Source organism: Pholcus phalangioides, unplaced genomic scaffold (genome assembly GCF_987345545.1).
Source record: "Pholcus phalangioides strain wild (caught in Gottingen) unplaced genomic scaffold, Ppha-v1.0 ptg000029l_1, whole genome shotgun sequence".
Taxonomy (NCBI): Eukaryota; Metazoa; Arthropoda; class Arachnida; order Araneae; family Pholcidae; genus Pholcus; species Pholcus phalangioides.
The window spans coordinates 3,617,607-3,636,530 of NW_028301619.1; the positions used below are offsets into that span (position 1 = coordinate 3,617,607).

The 18,924-nt window shown below is 31.6% G+C and overlaps 1 protein-coding gene across 3 annotated transcripts in view; it reads right to left on the reverse strand.

The window, feature by feature from the left end:
* Window positions 1–628: 628 nt before the first annotated feature.
* Window positions 629–18,924, reverse strand: part of LOC149067591 (leucine repeat adapter protein 25-like) — a 29,535-nt gene continuing 11,239 nt past the window's right edge. For all 3 annotated transcript variants that reach the window (XM_089252572.1, XM_089252570.1, XM_089252571.1), the window contains one exon: window positions 629–6,581. In XM_089252572.1, the coding sequence (XP_089108698.1) occupies window positions 6,255–6,581 (327 nt within the window). In that variant the 3' untranslated portion in view covers window positions 629–6,254. The remainder of the gene's footprint in view (window positions 6,582–18,924) is intronic.

Below are 18,924 nucleotides of genomic sequence, written 5' to 3' on the forward strand. Positions count from 1 at the left end.
CAATTTCAGATGGTTTGGGAGAAAAAAATCAAGAACCAAAATCCGGATTTCAAGGAAAATGTGGGCCATCTCAGGAAATTCTATCAATGCCAGATACATCGGCAATCTTGATGCTCTTATTCTTTTTTTCAGTGTCACTGATGGAAAATTTGTCATTTCGAACAAATTTATACACCACTCAAGAAGAAAAACGTACACTGCCATCTCATTGAAAAGATGTACCAGCTATCAATATGCTTATGTTGATCATTTTGGCCTACAAAATCGATGGAAAGGGAATTTTTTAAACAAAATGTTGCTTTTCCTGCATTACACCCTAGGGAAGTTTTCAGTGTTCTAGGTGGGTGAAAACTCTGCTGTGGGACCACCTATTGTTTGCTGGATTTTGTTGAAAATGAAAGAGAATAGTTGCAAAATATATTTATATGAGACCTATGTACCAAGTATATGAAGTTAGTTTGGCCAAAAATTTTTTTTCTATGTAATACCTCTCAAACGGTTAAAAGTGAAAAAGTATTGAGAATTCAAAAAAATGCAAATGTCATCAACATCCTGGCCCTGATCATTACATTTCAAATTTGAAAACCACTGATTCACTAAAAACTAGACAAAAACCAAGACTTCAATCTAGAGCTTAATATTTGTAATTTATTTAATACCATTTAGTTACAAAATTTCAATAATATATGTTTTGGCACTAAAACTTATGAACTTAAGATAATTTGCCTAAGGAGTATTGTTTGTACTGTGAATTATATTTCTATTTGATCTCTCTTAAGGCCACTATATACTAGATGACCACGCGACTATACACATGCAATGGTCACATGTCACATCAGTGACGCAAATTCTGATTCATGGGAATTCTGTGACATGGGTCCCACATATCAGAATTCACTATGTCACTGATGAGACATGGGACCATGCAGTGTGTGTAGCAGCCTTTATACAGTCGAGTCTTCATATAACAAAATGACTTTATTCCACCAAAAAGTTTTTAAAACAAAAAAATTTGTTACACAGAAATCAGAATGATAATTTTTATAGAAATTTACATATTTTAGATGCATTAGAAAAATATTAATGCATTTATTTAGTTACTGTTAATTTCAGAACATTATATGTACTCCAAATTTAAAAATTTAATTCGTTTAAAAGAAGAAAATAACTATACCACAATACATACATTTAATTTTCTTAAATAAATCAATAATTCACTTTATTTGTCATGAGACACACTGACATGTTCATAAAAATTTGAAAATGAAAAAAATGATATAATCAAGAACATTCTCTTCCATACATTTCAAACCTTTTCAAAGAATAGTTCTAGTTGGTTTTCTTTGCATTTCTGTTTTATCACTGTGCTCATCTTAAATTATAGTGTATTGAGCAACATTCCCTGTAATTATTTTCAACTTAGAAGACCTGTTTTTTTCTGCGTATAGTAAATGCAATATGCTTTAAACACAGATGGTTATATTTAATAATTTTTGGTGTGTAACAGCACACACACACAGCAAAAAGAAAACATTAGCCCTGAGATTTATTACATTTCTGTATTCAAATTTTCAAGAGACACATCAATGTTCTTTTCCTTGCCTGATACTTTACTTTCTGATTTGACTAGCGATTTTTAATAATTATTGATACACTGCTTGCAGCAATGTGGAAGCTTTTTACATCACCTTTTTAGGACTGCAACTAGATGCTTGGTCAGCTGGGGCAAGCACACATTTTGCTGCCCCTGTGTAATGTTTAAGCAGAGGTTAAAGGGTGAAATTTGTGCCCCCTCTGGTCTGGCACACAGGGCACCAGCCCTGACACTTTTCATGTCTTTATGCATGTGTGAATTGAAATTTCAATTAAAATCATATAAATTTAACCAATCATCTGGCTAATTTCTCATTTTTTCCTTTTTTAAAAGTTTAAAGCTGATAAAATAAATTTACCTGATTAAAATTTTTTATGAATACATTGGCACTAGGGTTGTTTGGTTTAAACCATGTTGGTTTTAACCAGCTGGTTTTTTTAAAAAAAATTCCAGTTTTTTTCAATATCATACTGGTTCATTATTAGTTAAAATTTTCATTCTTACCACATTTTCTATTCTTGAGGGTACATTCTTATGGTATATCTTTAAATGGTATAAGATGGCATTAGTGTTTTTTTAATCTCATGAAAGTGACCAGAATATAGCCTGTAAGAATATAGAAGCTTCCTCCCCCACACACAAAGAAGAAACAGTGACTTCATCATCATGCTAGGGACACACACACACACAGATGGTCTTATAATCCAATAAAGACACCAGCTGCGCCTAAAGAACAAAGACCAGTGTACTAGTAGTTAAATTTTTTATCTCACAGATATTTTTATTTTCTTTCCATAAGAAGCAGCACAACTCGTACTGTATATCACCACTAGGCTTAATGTTCAATAGTTTTTTTTAAAATACTTTCACCATTACCCGCAGTTAATGAGGGTTCAACTGTACAGTAGTAAGTGATTTATGAAAAATAAATCAGTGCAAAAAAAAACCAGAGTGATATAATTAAAGTTCTGATTCCAAAACTGTATACAATAAGAACCATTGGTCAGAATGACGAAAATTTGCATGGATACTTACAACATCTGGCCACCACATTCACCACCCTTGCAACTTTTGGCTTTGGGAGCACCTCAAAATGTTATGTACAGTGGTCGGATTGCAAATTTGAATTAGAAGCACATCCACATCATTACCATGACATACTCTGATCTGATAAAAATTGTTTTTTCGGATCAAAGTCTTTGATCCAGTTTATCTATTCTCCTGATGATGCCAACCACTAGTGTTGGGGAAACGTTGAGAACTAACTCAAACGAACGACGGTCTTCGAACCCGAAAAAACAATTTTTATCAAATGATGGCCGCGAAAACCTTATCAACTATATATACTCTAATCTGTTTTGTTGAACAAACATTTTTGTGCTTCCACCTCATAGTCAGAGTACGGTGTCAACATATTTAACATTTCTAATTCGATCATTTTTATTGCATCAGTCATTTTCTGCATGCAAGGGCTAATTAGACCAGGACCTACAATTTATTGCTGATTCCAAACGGCAGCATTTTTTTATACTCTAAGAGTTCGGTGTGTTAACCCCTCCATGTGGGACTCCCTGCAATAGCAATCTTTTTTCTGTGGCCATGTCACCAACATTTCTCATATTTATTAAATTATAGTTGTTTGTTTAATGACTTCATTTTTATGATGTTTCTATGAATTATGAAACTGTGTGATGCTAATTAAGTTATCATTTCCATTCTGGGAGCAAATTTCCCATGTGTTGTGTGAGTACAGCATCATCTATTTTACATTTTAAAGTATTTTTCCCCCTTTTGCCAAACAAAACTCCATTGCTCAAGGAATATTCATGCAAATTTTCAAGTCATTCATAACCAATTGTTCTCATCTGACAGTATTTTGAAATTGGAACTTTAGTTATAATCACCCTCTGTATCGTAAATCATTGCTAATTAATCTTCATTAATTATGCTTCATTAAAAATGTTGTATTTACCTAGTTTTTATCACAGTTTTTTTTAATATCTTTCTAATTAAGCATATTGAAAGTAACTGGAGAAAACAAACTGGATAAGCATTTATTATATGGTTAATAACACTAAGAATTTTCAAAGAAAACAATTCCTTGAGTTAAGCTATAAAATAATTTGAATTGCAAAAGTTGGTTTTTGTGGAAATGCAAAAAAAATTTATGGATTAATTTATATGGGAATAGTGAATTACATTAATACAAATTTTATTTTAATTAGTTATTAGAAGTTTGAATGATTTTTCAGAAATTTTATTATTCTTAATGTAAATGTTATTTAAACCAAAAAAAAGTTTTTTTGGAAAAAAAGAAGTTTTTTTACCAACCCTGATTGGAACTGACTTCATCATGCTTTTAAATCATCAACAACATAAAATTATAACAATTGAGATAATTACTAATTATTTTTCAAAAATTGAAATAATTAGACCAAAAATCAGCATGAAATTATATGCCATCATAGCCAGATGACTGGTTAAACATCTCCTAGGCCAGGGGTTCTCAAACTTTTTCCACTCATGATGCCCCTTACCCTAATCAATGCTTATCTGGGAAGGTTAACAAAGGATTTCTTCAAAAAACCTTTGTTGGCAGACCATAGTGCCCCTGGCAAAAGTTAGCAGCGCACAGTTTGAGAACCCCTGTCCTATGCATAATTTATAATCAAAATGAAGAAAGTAAATGTACTCAAACTGTTCTTCATGTGATGTAAGAGAAAGGTTGTAAGATATGGTAGAGAAATTTATGTTGCAATGATTATTATAAATTAATTTTTTAACCTCAGAAAGTTGAGTCCTAACTTCAAGGATAATGACTGTTATATCATTGAAGTCAGGGCCAGGGCCGTCATTTCAACTTTTTCCAGGGGCGGGGGGGGGGGGGCGGCAAAGCATATGTACTCAATGTATGTATATATATATATTTGTGTGTATATATATATATACCATTTTTAGTGCATTTTTGAAAGCCGGGGGGAGGAGGTCCCCTGCCCCCCCTAAATGATGGGCCTGGTCAGGGCTGAACTCTCTGAGGTTAAAAAAATATATTTACAGCGAGAAAAATAAAAAACTCCACGTTTGTGAGTGATATTGGATTTGAAAGGGATATAGAAAAATTTGTTAAATGAAAGTTTGTTATACAGAGACTCAACTGAATTTGTTTTATAAACACAGCAAATATTATATATATATATACACACAGTAAAACTCAGATATAATGTTGCAAAATTGTACACAAACCTTTCATATACACCCACAATGTAATGTACCTAACCTATGTTTAGATATCTATGAAATGTATGTGCCAGGCTTTGCATACCGATTTACGGTAATTTGCCATAATAAAGATATGGCTTATGTTGCTTCAAAAGTTAATTTTTACCTCTTGTGGCCAATTAAATTCTTTTGGGAATTTTTTAATGCATTTCTTTTAAAAATCCAGTTCAAAAATTACATTAATGTACTCTTGCATAATATTTATGAAATTCTCAAAGAAAAATTGGGTGGTATATCTAAGTAGTTTGTTTTTAGTTTCTTAAGGGAAATTTTTTTCTGCTTATATGAAGTTTCAGCACGTAAAAAAGCAGTGACAGTGTCACAAAAAAAAAACCTTCGGAATGAGGAAAATTTTTTTCTCATTTTTCTTAAGTGTGGATTATAAAATTCTGATAGCTTATTTACCAAAAATTGCTTCTTTTTTTTAGCATTCTTATTTTTTCTCAAAAAGAAAATGAGCCACATATACTCTACTTCATTTTCAGTTATTCTATTGTTTAAACAAATAACAGAAGTTCAGAAAAAACAGCTTTCAAAGACTAAAGTAATGAAAGTCGCTCAAAACCAAAATATGTAAAAATCATGATAACATAGTCATTCTACGACAAAATTGAATTGATAAAGAAAAATACCTACAGGTAGAGGAATGCCATGGCTTTACTTTATGCCAGGGATTTTTTTATCTGGTGTTCTTTACATTTCTAGCTATGAATTACTAGTCTATAGGAAAAAAAACTTTTTCCTTGATCCTGCTCATACTATCATTTAATACATCTAAATATTCAATTTATGAAAATTGAAAAATTTAATATTTCTAAATATATATTCAATTTATGAAAGTTGGGGAATTTACAGGTCCAAAGCAAGGAACACACATGCATCACTGCAGAACATACCAAGTCTTTTTTTTTTGTTACGGGTATATAAGAGAACTGCTCATTTAACAGAAATGACATTTACATGTAAACCAGAACCTGGTAAAAATAAATCACTAAATGTAGTCATGTATGTACATGACACATTATATATATGTATGTGTATGAACATATTTCAAAAAAATATTTCAAAAACGTTAATAAGAAATCATTAAAAGCTGCCTGGCAACTGAGTAATTAGCATACTAACTTTTGATTCACCAGACTAGTCTGGGTGTGAATTAAGATGGATTGAGACATTAAATCAGAGTTTCACTGTATATAAGAAACAAACAGTAAAAATAAGTTATAAATAAATGCAAGAATAGTTTGAGAAAAAATATCCTTGTATACAAAATTACATTTCAACAAAGAAAATATGTAAGATTGCATTCAATAAATATAACTAGCTGCCACTGACTTTAAAATTTTTACATCTATTGTTAAAATAGCACCTTCAGCAATGTCTAAATGTCACCATATTCAAGACTGGAATGTGAGTCACTCTCAGCAGAAGAGAGCTTTGCAGGTACAGAATTTACGTTTCCTTGTTCAGCACCTAATTTAGCTTCTCCATTATTAGGTCCATCCAATTCTAAGGACTTACAGTTGATTTCTCCATGTTCCTCACTACTAGGAGAATCTAGTCCATTGTCCCAACCTGGTGATGAGGCTGGTATTGGCGAAAGGCTGAGAGACATGCGGTCTTGAAGAAGCTGCTTATACTCTTGAATGGATTCATTTAATGACCACAATTGACACAGAAGAAACATATCTAGTTGTCGTAATCCCACCTGTAAGATGATAGATATGAGGACTTAAATTCAAATTATTTCATCCATGTAGAAATGATTATAATCTATAAACCGTACTGAAGTTCACAATCAGATATATTCAATTTTTGATTATATACAGGCGTATACAGTAATACCTCGGCTTACAAAATTTTCATGATCAAGTGATCATCTCAGTATATTTGATAAATTTCACTACATTTATCACTTTTATCAGCAATTATTCATAATAACCAAGTAGGTAAATTTGGTAAATATGAAAGAATATTATAATATATAATATGAAAGAATATTATAATATATAATATGAAAGAATATTATAATATATAATATGAAAGAATATTATAATATATAATATGAAAGCATATTATATTATTATATAATTATAATTATTACATTATCTTTCATATACTATTATTATTATATATAATAATATTATAATATGAAGAATATATAACTACCACTTTTACCAATGATTATGAAAACAACAATGAATATGAAAAGTTGAAAATATAAATAAAGCTTTGATCTTACATAAACGTGAAACCATATTTAGGTTTTAATTTGAATTAGGTCAAATCTAACAAATTACAGATCACAGAATAGTTGTAGATATTAGTATCAGGAGCCAGTTTATCACTCACTTTTGTATGTGAAATAAACTTAGTATTCTTTTAATGTGCATCTAAATAAATAATGCAAAAACTTGAAATATCTGGGACTGAATGATATGCAATTTTTTTCTATATAATCTGTACTTCTGAATGCTTTTTGAACACAATATATTTGGAAAAAAAATGTTCTGTAAATGTCAATCTTTTTTAATTGAAAAAAAAATAGTTTTATACAAATGGATATGTTTGAAAGCCCTTATTGGCTAAAATTTAAATGTATGTAGAGAAATATAAAGATTAACCCTCTAGCCATGGGAAATGTGGTTAGAGGGTTAAATCTATTAATAAAGATTTATTAATAATCTTTTTTATCTTGGAAATATAAAGATTAATTCTCTAGCCACGAGCAGCGCTAATATCGCCATTTCACATATTTATAAAATTTCGTGGGGTACACTATTATCATGTTCCATACACATTGCGGATAAAAATAGCAAGCGATTTCTTACAGAAAAATTTAAAAACCATCAGCAGCTAGAGGGTTAATATCACTGTGTAGGGCCAGTTTTTTTATACTGTAATGTACATAGCAAAAGTCAGCATTATAAGGCTGATAAAATAAGTTTTATTCATTTATTTGAGTACTGTAAAAGATTTTCATCAAACCATCAGTATATTGCCTGTATGTGATACCTAATTTATAAAAGTTAATTTACAGGAAAATAAATAAATGAAGATAACAATATAAAATTATCATGTCTTGCAAAACCAACACTAAACTGCTTATCAATCAAATTCACCACCACAGAATGATGATTATAATATAATGTCAGGTAAATTAAATTAATTTATTACGATTTATTATATTTGCTAATGCTAACTGGCGATTGTGCACATAATAAGTGGTGAATGTGATTAATTCATAGTGAATGAACAAAATTTATCACAGTCACTAAAATGATTTGTGATTATTGGAACCTGGAAGTTCATGCAAAATGCCATAAATACATTTTTTGACTATTTTCAAACTTTTTTTTGCAAAAAGGCCTTTTTGAATTTTTCCTGCCATAAATGTCTATTTCAACATTTTTATGTTTATTCGTGAATTTTAGAGGCAACATTCTGTAGAATTTACATATTTTTAGCATTGAGAATTTCAAAATTTTTTTTAAAAAATCTTCAACCCTACTAATCCCATTTCGGCGTAAATAGGCATATGTGCCTGAGAGAGAGATGGAAATTAGTGTTAGGCATAGAAGCAACAGACTTTTCATCTCTGCTATACATAGCTTTCAGATAGCTATCAACACACACACACACACATACTGTCAAATTCACATCAACATTGTAAGAGCTCTAGACATAAGCTGTGAATAAATTAGAAAGTTTATTTCTGAACAGACTTCCATAACATGTCTTGCTCACACATCACACAGCATTATAGATGAATAGCTGACCAATGAGTGTCCATCTGCAATGCTGTGTCAATTTACTGCTGTTCCAATACCCCATCAGTCTACGTTATGGCTCCAATAGACCAGGGTGAGAGTTAACAGGGCTCCAGCCCTGGACCCTTACTGTTTTGATTTTATTTTATCTTTTACACCACAAATAAAAGCTCTGAAAATAAACATGGCGAGTTATTTTAGGTAAAACAAAAATCATCCATTTTGTTTTTTGCTTTTTCATTTTTAAATATTTCTAACTTTATACAATAAAAATTTTTTGGTGATATGGGCCAATTTTCCACTAGTTCAAATGATGCAAATGGGTTAAGGGGTGTCATGACCCCCTAAAGTCAAATTTTCAAAAAATATTTAATTCGAATAGAAATAAAATACTAAGAATTTCCTGTCAATCGGTTAATTTGTTCTTTCAATAGGCCTATAAAAGAAAGAAGTAATGAATTATAGTGTAAATGTTTCCTCAGATAGCAGTTTTTAAGTTCGTCCATAAGATTTAAAAAAAAACTGCTACACCAAATATTCTGAAATTTTGCAGAAATGTTTATTTGACATGTGTTAGTAAAATGAACCTTGGATTTAGCAATTGAATAAGGGGAAGTACAGTAAAACCTTGATAAGTCGTCACCTCAAGTTATCAAAAAATTATGACAGCTTAAGAGGAGTTCCGTCAGTTTTAATGTGCAATGTTATGAAAATCGTATAAATTTAAAGTAATATGACATTTATTAAAGTATGAATCAAAATAACAATATTAACAAAATTTATAGATTGCGAAAGAAAAAATAATAATTTTTTGATCTCTTATTACTTAAATTATTGTGGTAAAATGCACTTTGATTTAAACTAGTAATTTTTAATTTATAGACTAACAGAGCAACTGTTTGAATAAGTAGCTTTTCTTCATAACAGAACTCTCTATTGCACATTAATTTTACATATACATCAAATTTAATTTTAGTGTTTGAATTCTTCATCAGTAGTTCATGATGCAACTACAAAGTAATCTCGAAAACTTTTGACTTGGTGGAGGGGCCCTGGGCAGGGAAAAGTAAACAGAAGACCTCAACTTGGGAAAGAATGTCTAATTTTTTTCAACAAAGATACTTTGCTTAAATTTCAAGCCCTAAATTAGTAGAGCCCATGCTTTCTATGATTATTTATTATCCGTGCCCGTTGCACTTTGACTTTAACTTGATTAATTTGATTCTTTGATTTACGTAATTTTTGATTTCCTTTATGTAATCTTTGACATATCAATAAATTTTGGTTTTTCTGGAGATGCCCTGCCCCCCCCCCCCCCGGGGAGGGAAGTGGACGAAGCGCTTACGTTGCTTCTTGCGACAGAGCTTGAGTGTCTCACGTTTTGTCCAGTTTCTCCAATGGAGCCCAGGCAGAAATGAGATCTAGCTTGAACAGTCCCCAACGTTCCAAAAACCTTATAAGGCAAATGAACTTCCTCAGCGTAACTTTTGTTACTTAAATTGTTACATTTGGGTATATAGGATTTTATGGTGACTTTTAAGCATATGGCAATGCTGTTAACAAGCTCTTTTTTTAATGGGAGCCATAAAAATAGTCTGTTCCTCTTTCTCAAACTTTTTCATAGTGACGACTTAACTGAAATTAGCGATGAGTAAACGAGGGTTTAATAACATTGTGGTCTATGAGAGCTGGAAGGGTCTGAAGAAAAATGACGACTTAACCGGAGTGACAACTTAACGAGGTTTTACTGTATTTTTAAAAAAAATTTAGATTTTTTTATTAGAAAAAAAGGTTTAGATTTTTGAAATTTATATATTTTTCTCTCTTCTAACTTTAAAAATTCATAAAATTCTAACAAATTGTCTGATATTCAAGTTTGAGGTTCATTTTACTAACACAAATCAAATAAACATCCCTGTAAAATTTCAGAATTTTTGGTGTAGCAGTTTCTTTTTAATCTTGAGAATGAACTTAAAAACTGCAATCTGAGAAAATCACGTGTTCACAGTGTTTTTTCTTTGTGTGTGTGTGTGTCTTTTATATTGAAAGAACAAATTAACTGATTGACATGAAATTTTTGGTATTTTATTTATAATCAAATGAAATATTTTTTAAGTGATTTTTGAAAATTTGACTTCAGGGACCGTGGCACCCCTTAATGCTATTTTTTTCCAAACTTTTCTCCATTTTTAGAATTTGATTATCTCAGTGGATATTGCACTCAAAAACGTGGAATTTTTTTGTTGGTAGCAGGAGAGACAAGGAAACAACTTTCTAATTGAGTTTTTGGGCTGCATAAAAAATCAATGCTTTTATTTTAATAACTATGAATCCCCTTGCAATATGAATGACATATTTGAGTATTACACACGTTATTTGGATACCTTTTTTTTCCTAATTGAAATTATGCTGTAGGATCAACGGTTCACATTTAAAATGGCATGTGCCTTGTTACCTATACAGTCGGAACTGCGTCTAACGAGGAGCTGATTTTCAGCAAAAATACTCGTTTTATCCGGTCATTCGCTAAATCAATTATTTAAATTAATTTTCAGATAAGATTATATTGTTATCTGAAGTATATTTTATTTCACTTTTTTGCCAGCATTTTTATGATTTTTATTTCATCTTTCACAGATTAAAAAACCTTTCATTTTTACATTTATCTTTTTTCACAAAGTCCTCCTCTTAATTCCTCATTAAATCCGGGCTACCTAGAAAACTCATCTTGCTGAAAGGGACAGACTCCGTCAATTTGCTTGTTAAATCCAGACTATCGTAAATGCAGCAAAATAATGGTTCTTGAGATGAAAAATCTTATTGCTGTGTGTGTTGTGTTTTCAATTCCTCCCTCTTACCACCTGTTTTTTTATCGGATATATTAAAATTGACTATTCTTCTAGTATTCACAGCAGGGACTTGTGTGCACAAAAATGACCACGGCGAGACATAAATAATCCCTAAATGACTACAGAGAACCTGACGAACGTTTTCTCAGAAGAGGAACTTTTATCTCATGTAGCTGAGAGCTGTGCAATATTGACAATCCCTTTTTTTAATCATAATAGTTCACACAAAGATGAAAAGTCATGTTTTTTCTCCTCACTTTGGTATTACTGGTAACTGTTTGTATCTATTCGGAATCCTTGACAAAAAAACTGAGGAAAAATAAACTTCCTAAGAAACGTGTGGGTGGAAATTTTTTTTGTAATAACGTTTTCAACTTTTTTTATTCAGGATTCAGTCATTTTGAATTCTGCAGTTTTATTTGTTTCGAGTATTGTATGAAAACTTGGCAAATGCTTTGCATATTATTTTTATGTCATGTATTTTTCCCCTCATAGTTTAATACCCAATTGATATTTCCATTTTCAATATATTTTGATGCAAATCTACATCTATATATGGAGGGTTGAGAAACCAAGTGGTGTAAGTCCAGATTTGGTTAATCTGTACTTAGTCGCATAACGTACATAAAATAACTAAGAATTTTGATGCTCACTTAGAAATGAAGTGATGCAAGTTCAAGCTGATAAAATAGCCCACAGATGGCAACAATATAATTTTCCTGACACGATAATTGCTAATAATTTCAAATGTTTTTTTCTTTGTCTTGAAAAAATTTTCAAAGTGACATACTAATTCAATTCTCAACCCTCTCCCCCACATACATATAAAATTGATTTTCTGCATGTCTGTCTGTGTGTTCTCTATATCAGTGTTTCTCAACTGCCGGGCATAAGTGATTCACAGTTTCATTTTCTATATTTATTTCCCATTATTCGCGTGTATGACAGGGCGTTCCACTCAGAAAAAAGAAACCAACCAGGTCGCAGGCATCAAACTGTTGAGAACCACTGCACTATACTAGTGTTTTTTAGCTTTGAATTCTGAGGACGGTGTCATCAACAGAACCACGAGGATGGAATGCGTATCTTGAGGATCCCGTAATGTTTTGATTCCTTCGATTTTAATTCTCTCCCAATATTTTCAATGACCCACTTCTTCATAAAAAAACTTCGTAAACAACACACTAGCATTATTAATTTTTTATAATATAAAATTTAGACATTTCTCTTTATGTGCTCATATATGTTACACATCGTTCTGTATTTGTTATTTCTTTAAATACATAAAAATATTTTAAAATCTGTTGATTCTTTCTGGATCACCTATATAAATATTAACTTGATCTATTGATTATCGTACATGAAGAATTTGATAAAATTACATAATATTATTTAAAAATATAGGGCATTTTAAACATCTGGTAAATAGATTTGTAATCTTTTCTTACTACATCACGCCATTCCGTTAATCATACCTATATTTCACAAATGAGAGCAAGTAAATTTTGATGCCTTTCAGACAACTGATTTATATTAATAGAATTAGTAATAATAGAGTGCTTCTGATAATCATGTTAAAAACATGTGTGTTTACATTTAAAATTTTGAGTGATTCCTACCTTATCATGCTTTTTAATTTACCAGGGAAAGTAAGAAAAAAATCTCTTAAATAAGTCAAAGAATGATGTGCAGCGCTAAGAAGAAAGGGGTTAATCACAGGGTGCTACCACCTTGTCACTTGGATTCAGCCCCCCCTCTCGACGGGTTATCATACATGCTGGTTACCCATTGTCACATACGGGAGGGGGATAGTCATTTTAGAATCACATGATCTCTGGTTTTTATAAAGACATTTTGTAAAAACAAGCAGATTTTTTTGAAGAGGTTTTGTGTTTGACCCCCAAGCCTTTGAGAAGGTTAAGTGCCTTTTGCCTGTTTATTTTGACCAGTTCTAGTGTCTGAACTTCCGGGCTCCAGTGATTATGCAAAATCACCAGATTTATCACTTTTACCAGAACATAATTATATATGAACAGTTTTTTTTAATACCAACAATGACATTTGAAGTCCTGAAATTTTTCGGAACTTAGTTATTTTAGCACATAAAAGTGAAAAAATTGAGAATTTCAATCATTGATGTCTCAGCAATTTTTCAAATACAGTAAAACCTATTTTTAATGAAACTTGTATTAAGGGAAACCTGTCTTTAATGGAAAAAAAATTTTGGTCCCGTGATTTTTATGCCAAATTGCGTATCAAAAAACCTGGATTAAATGGAAAGGAAAATTGTACCCTCTTAACAGAAAATTTTGCATCAACAGTACAAGTGTTTCACGACCAATATACCAAGGGATCATACAAAATGTTAAATTGCTATACAGAAAATTTTTTATGCAATCTCTGCTTGTCGATATGGGTCTTTCATCATCCACCAAGACATAGAAAACTCTTATTGACCACTGAAAAAAAATAAAAATGTATTTATTTGAAGTACTGCTTTTAATTTTTTAATCACTAAAATACATGTATGTATTTTTAACAAATAATGGAAATAAATATCAAGTGATAAATATTTTATAATTATAGGATAATTATGTACATTACTTTATTTTTTTTACATTTACTTTATTTTCAATTAATTTCATCAAATTTAATTCAATTTTATACAAGATCATTACATAATTTTACACAGTGTGTCAATTGAGCCTCTATTAGTGGAAACCTGTGTTCAACGGAAAAAAATCTAGGTCCTTTGCGATTCCGTTAAAGACAGGTTTTACAGTATAAAAGATACTGGCAGGGTTGGATTTTTGACATGACAAGTGTCAAAAACTGGTTTAAAATGTCAAAAACTGTCGAAACCATCAAAAACCTAAATGAATGCTTTTGGGTAATGTTTTGAACATAATAGATAACTAACATGATGCAAAACTTGCTTTTTGCATATTACAATGTTTTATTTTTAAAACAATTTATTACAATTAAAACAAAAAATAACTATAATTTGCAATTTTGAATTTTTTGACATAAAAAAAGAGTCTAGAACATATAAAATATAATTTTGTGATTTATTTTATCTAAACTACTGATTACTTGTGTTCAATTTGGTAAGCAAAATAGAGCTGTTTAGTCAAAATATGTAATAGATCATCAGAGTTAGGTTTTTGACCTCAGAAACTATCTCAGTATTAAAACAGTTAAAACTTATTGTCAATGTTGTCAAATACTTTTTTAACCTGATAAATATGTTGAATAACAAAAAAACTTACTCTTATGTAGCATAAAGTGTTTTATAGTTTCAATTATAATTACTGATTCTTACTTTAGCACTAAGAATAAGCTACAGGAGTTTCTTAAGCATCATATACAATCAGAACACTGCCAAACTAAAGGACATTTCAGTCCTACAACTTCGTATTTTGATTACTAGATATATTCTAACATTATGCACAATAAGGGTATTGTTTTAAGTAGAGTGTGATTACCTAGATAATTTAATAACAACAAAAATCAACATTACATTTTTGGCATAAAAGAATTTTTAAACACCTATATGTTATAAAAATAGTACAGCAGATGTTTATATCTATACAGATATAAAAGCAGTTGAAGAAAGTTTGGAAGGTGAAGAATCATTTTGTATTGAAGAATATATCAAATCATTCCATAGTTTTTCCTTCAGCTTTTATGCTATGTTTTATTCAAATTGTATATTTTATACGGAAAAAAAACATATATTGTCCAAAATAATTCTGTATAGAAAGTAGAAAATTATTTTACAATCATATTAAGTATTTATTCTTTGTTTAACAGTCACTTTAAACATTACACACAATTAACATGTGTATTTCCAATGTGAATTTTGAAAATTGAAAAGCAATATTTGAGGTTTTTGACGTGACAGTTTGACCATAGTTTCCGAAACTTTTTCTTCCATCGCCCCCTTCTTCAGAATTTTTTTTCTCTCATAGCCTCCTAACTCAAGCAAACCCATAGGATTCTATGTTATACTCGTAGCTTCTATCTTCTCCCCCCCCCCCCCCGGATAATTCCATTGCCCACCAGGGGACGATATTGCCCACTTTGGGGAAACACTGGTTTAAACCATCAAAAACCTGCCAATCCTGGTTACTGGGTAAATACTTTTCATTACATTAAAAAGGGATATAAATTTTATTAATAGACATTTTTTGATTGGTAGAGGAGAGGTGGAGACGTTAAAATGTTTAATTGTTTTTATATTTTTCCCCAGTTTTACCAAGATGCTACTACTACAGCTGAATCACTCTTTTTGTATTTTTGCAAGAATTTTTCCATATTTTACTATTATTTAAAAAAATATATATACAATTTTATTCCCTTTTGACACTATCGTGGAACATTCATATGTGTTCATAACAAATATAAGTACCTGTAACTAACTGAGAAATTTTTTTTGATACACATATTTTGGTATCTATGTTATCTCTCAAGAACAGTTGTTTTTTGTTTTTTTAATTTTACCTTTTTCATTTTGTTGCAATTACAATTAATTGATCTACATTTGAAAGTTGTTTTAGTTTTCACTCTGTTTCTGATAAATCATGTTGGATTAAATTGATAAACTGCCAAAAGTGATTTTATCATCCATGAGAGAAAAATGAGTTAATGGCAGGGTTGTTTGGTTTAAATCACATTGGTTTTCACCAAGTGATTTTTTCAAAAATTCACATAAAAGTGGCCTAAATATGATTTTTTACCTTGAAAAATATCATATTGGTTCATTATTATCACATTCTTTTTCATTCTTATCACATTTTATATTCTCTGGGTACATTCTGATAGTATATCTTTAAATGGTACAAGTGGGGCTTTTTTTTTTCAAAAATCGCATAAAAGTGACTTGAATATGTATACAGGGTGATTCAGTAAAGATGAGAAAACTTTAAGAGGTGATAGTACACACCAATACAAACAATTGCCATTAAAGAATGCAGTCTAACATGAAACGCAAACGTGCTAGCATGTTTCAAAATGGCCGCTCCGCAAATGTTAAAACAGCATTCCTGTTGAAATTTATCAGGAGGAAAAAAAACCATGCATGCAAATGTAACCTGGGGAAGAAGAAACCGTATGCAAATCTGCGTCACAGTGAATAAAAAGTGCGGACACCAGCCCTGTGAAGTTATTCCAGCATGCAACCGTTCTAACAGGTGTAACATATTTATTTATTTATACAATATTGTTTGGCCGGGACCTATACAATAGGATGTGGAAGTTCTGTATGATGAAAATGATGGTTGATGGTACATGAAAATTTAAAAATCATACAAGATAATGGCGCACTTTAGTAATACTGGAAAAGCAGACATGCATTTCATTTACAGAGCCGCAAATGGAAGTACCACAGAGGCAGCACAAATGCACGGTGAGCGCTTTTCCCACAGGCGGTTGCCCATTCCAAAAACATTTGCATGCTCGCATCTGCAGCTGTGTGAAACTGGATCCTTTCTTGCTTCCCAGTCTGATGCAGGTCGTAGAAAGACTGTCAGAACAGCAGGTGTAGAAGACAAGATATTGGAGATGGTGGCAGATCAGCCAACTACAAGCACATGAGCTGCAGACCGTAGCCTTGGTGTGCCACAATCCACAACATGGTAGGTGCTGAAAGGTGAGTGGTTGCACCCATACCATTTTCAACGAGTCCAAGCATCGAATGAAGATTATGCTCGGCCCGTACAGTTCATCTGCTGGCTCCTACAGCAGAGTGCAGCATGCCCAGATTTTGCGGCAACTGTTCTTTTATCTGATGAATGCACTTTCGCATGAGATGGTGCATTTAATACCCACATTAAATATGTCTGGGGGGTCTGTAAATCAACATGCACATCAGCGACACTTCTCCATCAATGTTTGGGCAGGAATCCTCGGCGACCACCTAATAGGACCGTACCTTCTGCTGGAATGCCTTGACGAGGGCAAATATCGAACATTTCTGCAAGAGGTGCTGCCAGACTTGTTAGAGGATGTTTCAACTGCCCTCTGGCAGCGTACATAGTTCCAGCACAATGGAGCTCCAGCTCATTTTGGGCGAGAGCTACGGCACTATCTGGACATCATTTTTCCAAATTGATGGATCGGGAGAGGTGGTCCTGTAGCTTGGCCACCACGGTCACCCAATCTGTCATGTCTTGATTTCTTTTTGTGGGGACAGCTGAAGAGTCTGGTGTATGAGAGTCCTCTTGAGTGTGAAGAGGACCTAATCATAAGACTTTCGGCTGCTGCTGGGGAGGTTTACAATATGCCTGGAATATTCCAGAGTGTTCACCAATCCCTCCTTCGCCACTGTTATTCTTGCATCACTGTTGGCTAATGCTCTTTTGAACAATTATTGTAAATTATTCATTAAAATTTCTTTTTTAACATATACGTTATTCTTGCACTTTCTCGTCGTATTTTCAGTTTTACTATGTTGCACTCTGTAGCACGCTTGCATTTCAGTTTAGACCATGCATTCTTTGATGAAAATTGTTTTTGTGTGTACTACCTCTTTTTGATGATTATAATTAAAGTTCTGATTCCAAAACACTATACAATAGAACCACTGGTCAGAATTATTTGGAAATTTGCATGGATACTCCCGAAGGAATGTAATTTTCTTTGGCGAAAGAAAAATACTTTAAAATGAACAAGTAGATAATGCTGTACTTGGCCAGCGGTATAATCTATTCTGTGCAACCACATCATTTCAGTACTTCAAAAGCATCAGTGTGTGGATAGCACAACTTTTATTAAGATGCACATTGCAACACGAGCAAAGAAAAAAGCTGCTGAAGAACCATTTTGACAATAACAGGCTGGCGCAACACCCGGCTGCCAGGGATGGATTTTTGTCATGTCAAAAACTGGTTAAAACTGTCAAAACCATCAAAAACTTAAATGGATGCTTTTGGATAATATTCTGAACACAATAGGTATATAACATGATGAGAACCTTACTTTTTTGCATATTACAATGTTTTATTTTTATAAACACTAATTTATTACAATAATTGAAATTTTTTTTTTGAAATTTTGAATTTTTCAATATACAAAAAATCTGGAACAGATTATATATAATTTTATGGTCCATTTTATCTAAACTACTGATTACCTGTGTTCAATTTATTAAGCGAAATAAAGCTGTTTATTTAAAATATGAGTGATAGGAGATCAGGGTTAGGTTTTTGACCTCAGAAGCTAACTCAGTATTAAAACAGACAAAAACTCATTGTCAATTGTGTCAAATAGTTATTTTTTAACCTGATAAATGTGAGTATTATAATTCAAAGTCTTGAGTATGGAATATCTATTTTGATATTTTAAATTTTCTGATCTGCCCATTACAAAAATTCTCATATAGCATGTGTCAACACACCAATTTAATTCATTTATTCTCACCTAAAAATTTCTT